The sequence below is a fragment of the Solanum pennellii genome, chromosome 3 (assembly GCF_001406875.1).
Source record: "Solanum pennellii chromosome 3, SPENNV200".
Classification (NCBI taxonomy): Eukaryota; Viridiplantae; Streptophyta; class Magnoliopsida; order Solanales; family Solanaceae; genus Solanum; species Solanum pennellii.
Window position 1 is genome coordinate 27,972,621 of NC_028639.1, and position 6,584 is coordinate 27,979,204.

Sequence of the window (6,584 nt, forward strand, 5' to 3'; positions counted from 1 at the left end):
GCCCTTAGGTGGTCCTTGGGGAGTCGTGCATGGACGTTTCGACTATGAACTAACTCTAATACGTATTAGACACTCTTCCACCAATTTTCATCATTTTTCGACTCCTAAAAGCTAGTCAAATAGGCTAAGGCACGCTAGCACCTCATTGAACTAGTTTTCGGACGTCATGGACGTTTTGATTTCTAAACTTTCTAAATGACTTATATTCATTAAGATAGACCTTCAAACAGTGTATAAACCTTTTGACACTCGTGTTAGGCTCTAGAGACTTCTTAAACTTTCAAAGTGTTACATTCTCGTCCTAATTTGTGCAGCCCACCCACTTCACATACACAACTTTTCTTGGTTGCACTTTGTCTTAAATTTTTCCATACCACTATCTATATCCTTGGGTCAACCAAAGTAATCATTTGACACCTATAGCACCTCTTTCGATGTTTTTCTAATGTAACTAGTTGTCCTACTCCATATGCTTCCCACATGTCCATTACTCCTCCAAGCCTCCATTGCTTGCTCTCCAGTTATACAACGGACGACAAATGTCAAACCATCCTATTTAGTCCTTGGCTAGACATATAAATTCTTGTGGCTCCTCCTCATTTAATTTCCAAGTTCATCACCAAAATAACCCACTATCCAAAAAAAAAAAAAGAACTCGCAAAGTTATTATTAATTCCACTCTCCATAAAGATAAATGAGAAGAAGTTGAAAATGAGAATGCATTATAAAAAAAAAAATTGAATACATTATCTATAAGCAACTGGTGGGCGAATCCAAGTTGAAAATGGCATTTGCATTAGTGCAATTGCAGCCTGCCCCATTGCCATCTCTTGTTAATCTCCGAAAAAGAACATACAGTAATCTTTGTTTGCAATCCCTCTGTACTTGTTCGGCCGCTCCTAAATTGCTCAACGCTCAATTCTTCACCCGGAAAGGGAATAATAATTGTTCTATGATTGTAAAATCTTCTGTGGATTTTTCCCCTATTGTGTCTCCGGGGGATGAATGGGGTATTTGGATGTCTCTTTTTGCAACTGGCGCTTTTGGTCTCTGGTAAATATTCTCATTATACTGTTAGATTGTTAATTATATAACAGTTCAACAATCATAATTGTTTCTTCATTGGTGATGCTCATATTTGAACTTACTATGTTTGATTCAGAGGCTTAGTGTGCATTAGTCCATGTTTCATTGTGAAATTAGAAAAAAAAAAGTAGTTTTTGTTTTCAAAGTGGAAGTAATTGAATTTGTTGCCTTTGGCCATGAATACATACTGTAGTTGTTTCTGACTTTGTGTGACTAATTTGGAATGAAAAAAGTGAAAGCACCTTTCTTCTTTTTGTTTTTTAATCTTGAAAATTCTGGATTCTTGAAATCTAGGATTTTATGGACAAAAGTGTTTGAAGTTCAGCTTTGGAAAAAAGTGAAAATTTTTATATCTACATATCTGATGATTTTTTTTATATATTTACATAGTGAGAACAAAATCTAATGGGTTCACATGAACTCGGAAGTGGGTCTCTAGATTCCCCCCTGGTTTGACTTGTATAGCCAACTCATCTGGCTAATTGTTTGAATTGTTTCAACACACATCTTCAGTTCCCCATTTTTGTTTTTTGTTGTGTCAAATTTGCCTAGTAAACATTTATGTGGAATTCCAAAGAGTATATGTTTGATAGGAGATTATGGAGGTCACTTATTAGAATAGGAGGTTAGTTCGATAGCGGAGAGTCCGAGTTATTCTTTTAGACTATTAGCCATGCCATTAGTCATAATATTACTCTTCTAGTTGCTTGTCCTTTGAGTTTGGTTATTATCTGGAGTTTCTTGTACACTTTGATTATCGTTTTATATGTGATGTCTATTGTTAGGATGATTAGTCTGTTGTTGATAGTATTTTTTCACGACTTCCTTCATTTTTGTTATTTCTTTTCTATATATTGCTTTGGACTATTTTTTTATGGAGTTGAGGGTCTACCGGAGACAGTCTCTCTAGCTCTAAGGTAGTTGTATGGTCTGTGTACACTCTATCATCCCCATACCCCTTTTTGTGGGAATACAATTGATATGTTGCTGTCCAAAGAACCTATGTTGGTTTGACATCTGAAGTATGAGAATGTTCTGAACTCTGAAGGTCAGAGAAGACTAAAATTGGGAGTATGGTTAGTGCTGCATTGGTTAGCACATTGGTGGGACTGACTGCAAGTAATATGGGCATTATTCCTTATGAAGCGCAAGCATATTCAGTTGTGTTGAAATACCTGCTGCCATTGACAATACCGCTACTGTTGTTCAGAGCCAATATGCAGGATGTGATACGCTCTACCGGTCCTCTACTCTTGGCTTTCTTGCTCGGATCAGGTCCTTTTGCTAACTAAAAGTACCGCTCTTTTCTCTTATCTCCAATATTAGTTTATATCCTTTTGCCTGATTGCTGAAGTTAATGCAGGCAGTTGTTTCTTTTAGTTCTAGTTGAAAATGTACTCTCTGATGGACTAAACATTGCTAGTTTCAGGATTTAGTTTCATTAATTTGTTACGGTGGTTGCAAACCAGCTTGAATTTTCAGTAAATACGATTCGAATGAAGCTAATTGGATATGATCATCCAATAACTTGATAAATTAAATATTATTTGTTCTATTAGTTCATTAGATCATTGTTTGTCCAGCTTCATAGCATGCTACTTGTGAGTATTTCAACCAAGGATGCGCATATATCCGCTGTTTACAATTTTGGGAGCAAAGGGTTAACCATTAAACCTGTATTTTGAGAACTTTCTTAAGATAATGCTTCACAATGACAAGTATTTCACAAAGGCTCTTCCAATTTTTGATGGTAAACCATTTGTGACTTATCTTTTTGTGCTAAAGTGGTGTTGGAAGTACTTAGTCAGTGATTGTTATGAATGAGCCATGTTTAACAAGCCCAATCAATTAAAGATGAGTAGTGATGCATCGTATCTTTGTTCGAACATGATAGAACCTAAAGATGCCTTAGTAGATGTAGAAACACGTACAGTAGTAGCTAAATTTCGAAATATTGTTTCAGAAATTGAACAAACACAACTCTTCAATTTTTTGAAAAATGTTTTCTAATACTCATAAAAATCACTCAGGTTTACCTTATTTTGAGAAGCTCCGTGCCTGACTTTAGAATCAAGATATTCTTGGTTTTTTAACATGAATAGACACTTGCAGTTCAGTGGTGGATGTCCCATAACTTTTCAAACATGGTGAATTCTAGCCACCACGTGGGCACAAATTGACAGATAAATGCGTGTGTCATCTTCTTTTTATTGTATACGCAGGGCAATCTACTAACTTCAACTTTCAAGTAGTGTGTGAAAGCCTTATGTTGTTTTCATTTTTTTTCTTCCAATGTGACAGCCGGGACGATTATTGGGACCCTAGTCGCATATATGCTGGTGCCTATGAGATCACTTGGTCAAGATAGTTGGAAAATAGCTGCTGCCCTCATGGGCAGCTACATTGGTGGAAGTAAGTAGTGTAACTAAAACTTTTTTTTGTTAGGGCCTGCATGGAGGGTAGATGTTCCCTGTATGTTTCATTTGTTTTGTTGTCATGAATGTATATTTAATTGGAACCCAATCTCAGAGATGAAAATTAAGCCGCAACACAGGATGGAAATTAGGTCAATTGGACTAAATAAAGGAAAACTTGGGTGTCAGGTTCACTAAATTTAGTGGCTTATTTTTGGTCAATGGCAATATTTTGATTAGATATTTTTAAGCTGACTGAACTTTCCTACTGTTTGTACATGTAATTTTTGAAATTAACTAAAGAATGGTTTCTGATGCCGTAATGACAGGAATCCAAGAACATAAATCACCAAGAATGAAAGAACTCAGAGTTTGCTATTCCAATTATGCATTTCTGAACAAGCTTTTTGAAGAATATGTAGATTTCTAGAAGCAATGAGAAGCACTTCCCTAGGATATTAGTACAAGAAAATCAACAACAACAAAGCAGTGTAATTACCCTACCTTTATGGGGTAGAGGGTTGTTTCTGATTGGCCATTGGAACCTCCTCCTTTTATCTGGACTTGGACCAGCAGTATTAGCAAGCTCTCCTAGGGGAGTTTAGGAAAATTAGTACAAGTATTCCATTTAAATTTAGTTTTGTTTGATAAAATTAAGAAATATTTAGGATAATATTTTATACAGTAACTTTGTCATTGCCGAATTTCCAGTTTAATATTGAGTGAGCTATTTAAGAAGAGATTTTTGATGAAGGAATATCTTGCAAGCGGAAATAACTATTAGGAAGTCCTTTAAATTTTAGAAACAAAGCTGGATATCTTCAGATTGTTCTTCCTAATTCTATATTTTCCAGTGTAGGTATCATGTGAAATGACATGCTTATATTTGATGTTGCATGCAACAAAACTGAGACAATCACACATACACGTGCACACATACATAGATTTATGTATATTATGTACATGTAATACATTGGAATCACTTTCCGTTGGCGTGGGAACCTATTTGTGCAAGATTAATAGTCTCTCAGCAGAAATACATCATAGATAGTTCCACGCCTTTGTGCTTGTCTAAAGCGAAAGAATGTATTCATTACAAGCACTTCTGCAGCTTCGTTATTATCCATTTAATGTTCTCTCTCTGGTTTTACAGCCATTAATTATGTTGCTATCTGTGAGGCACTTGGTGTGTCTCCATCAGTTATGGCTGCAGGTGTTGCTGCAGATAATGTTATTTGTGCAATATATTTTATTGCACTGTTTTCATTTGCCTCCAAAATACCTCCAGAGGCTTCGGCATCAAGTGATGGTAAGTATTATTTAGGACATAAAAATGATGTCATGAGATGTTTCATGTTGCTCTTCGCGTTTGTATGTGTTTCCGTTGATATTTTGCTTAGTTTCTCTGCTTATAATCAACTTAGTTCTGAAAAGAATTTTTTATTCTATGCCTTGTAATTCATCATCACTGGATTCTGATTTTCTCTTTGAAGTCGTAGTTTATAAAGATATGGGCATGGTTGTATCCCTTGTTGCTGATCATCTGCTCTCATAAGCAAGTTTAAGCTGCCTAAAAAATTAGGCAAGTCCAATTACCGAGTAGTTTACTGTTGTATTATTTTGGCAGATGCTACTGAGGTTGTGAACTTGGACCCTAGCAAGAAACCTGTGCTGCAGATTGCTACATCAGTTGCCGTTTCGTTTGCTATTTGTAAATTTGGAACTTGGGTTTGTCGGTTTTTTGGAACTCAAGGATGTGATCTTCCTGCTATTACAGCAATTGTTGTTGTTTTAGCGACATTATTTCCTGCATATTTTAGAAACCTTGCAAATGCTGGTGATGCAGTTGCAATAGTGTTGATGCAGGTAATTGAAGTGCCTCAGTGGTTTTTTATTCTAGTGTTTAAAGCATATGTAATTCCATTGTTTGTTGTGTGAAACAGATATTTTTTGCTGTTGTGGGGGCGAGCGGGAGTATTTGGAATGTGATGAATACAACACCAAGTATATTTGTGTTTGGTTTAGTTCAAGTAAGTGTACATGTTATTGTGACTGTAGGATTAGGGAAGTTATTTGGGTTGGATGTAAAGATGTTGGTTTTAGCATCGAATGCTAATGTTGGAGGGCCTACAACAGCATGTGGAATGGCGAATGCAAAGGGATGGTCCTCTTTAGTTGTTCCTGCTATTCTTGCTGGCATATTTGGGATTTCTATTGCCACATTTCTTGGCATTGCTTTTGGAATCTTTCTTCTCAAACACATGTACTAATTTCTACTTTCCTCTGCTTCATTTAGCTGCTATATGTTGCCTCTTGTTTATCCAATGAAAATAATGTAGTAAGTTTTCCACATGGGCCCACTATCTACCGCCAATTTTCACTTTTATTAAATCCTAAATTTTTCATGATTTGCTAATCAAATTTAGTTACTCTCAAAATCCTAATGTGCCTCATAAAATTGCATTGAAAAAATAACGTATATTATTTGAGAATGCTCTAAAAATTACTATAAATTATAATAATTAATAATTTAAAATATTTAAAAGATATAAAAACAATTTGGTTTAACTTTTGAACATAAAAAGTAACACATGTTATTTAAAAATTACATAATTACAATGATTAATAACTTAACATATCAACAAGATAAAAAAAAGGCTAATTTTTTTACTGTTTGTGTGACATAAATTAGGATTTGGATGATAATTTAAAAAATTTAATTTTGATTATACATTATAAAATAGCTGAAAAATTAAAATGATATATATTTAAAAATAACCCATCGAACTGTCCTAGAGACACCCCTTATGTTACTTATACTCCTATTTATTTTTACTTAAATATAGAAACACATGCTTTATTTCTACCCTCAATTTCATCACTACATTTATTTGCTATTTCAAATTGAAATTAAAAAGACAAATATGTTTCTAAATTAGCTCACTTATGACCAAAATATACTATAACAATCTTTATGTTAATAAAATAAAGGTAGGATAGTAAAACTTGAATAATAAAACTAGAAAAGAAGAGAGTGAATAATATTGCAAGAGAAAAGCAAAAAGGAGTAATAAAAGAAGAGAG

At 34.5% G+C, this 6,584-nt stretch overlaps 1 protein-coding gene across 2 annotated transcripts; it reads left to right on the forward strand.

Moving 5' to 3' along the window:
- The first annotated feature begins 407 nt into the window (after nucleotides 1–407).
- LOC107015347 (uncharacterized membrane protein YjcL-like) lies at nucleotides 408–5,886 on the forward strand. 2 transcript variants are annotated; one of them, XM_015215592.2, is made up of 6 exons: nucleotides 409–1,053; nucleotides 2,135–2,361; nucleotides 3,388–3,498; nucleotides 4,654–4,809; nucleotides 5,128–5,366; nucleotides 5,444–5,886. In XM_015215592.2, the coding sequence occupies exons 1-6, from the start codon at nucleotides 785–787 to the stop codon at nucleotides 5,768–5,770; spliced, it is 1,329 nt and encodes a 442-aa protein (XP_015071078.1). In that variant the 5' UTR covers nucleotides 409–784; the 3' UTR covers nucleotides 5,771–5,886. The 2 variants fall into 2 exon arrangements, with proteins under 2 accessions (XP_015071080.1, XP_015071078.1); XM_015215594.2 differs by lacking the exon at nucleotides 4,654–4,809 and having other exon boundaries at nucleotides 408–1,053.
- Nucleotides 5,887–6,584: the final 698 nt, after the last annotated feature.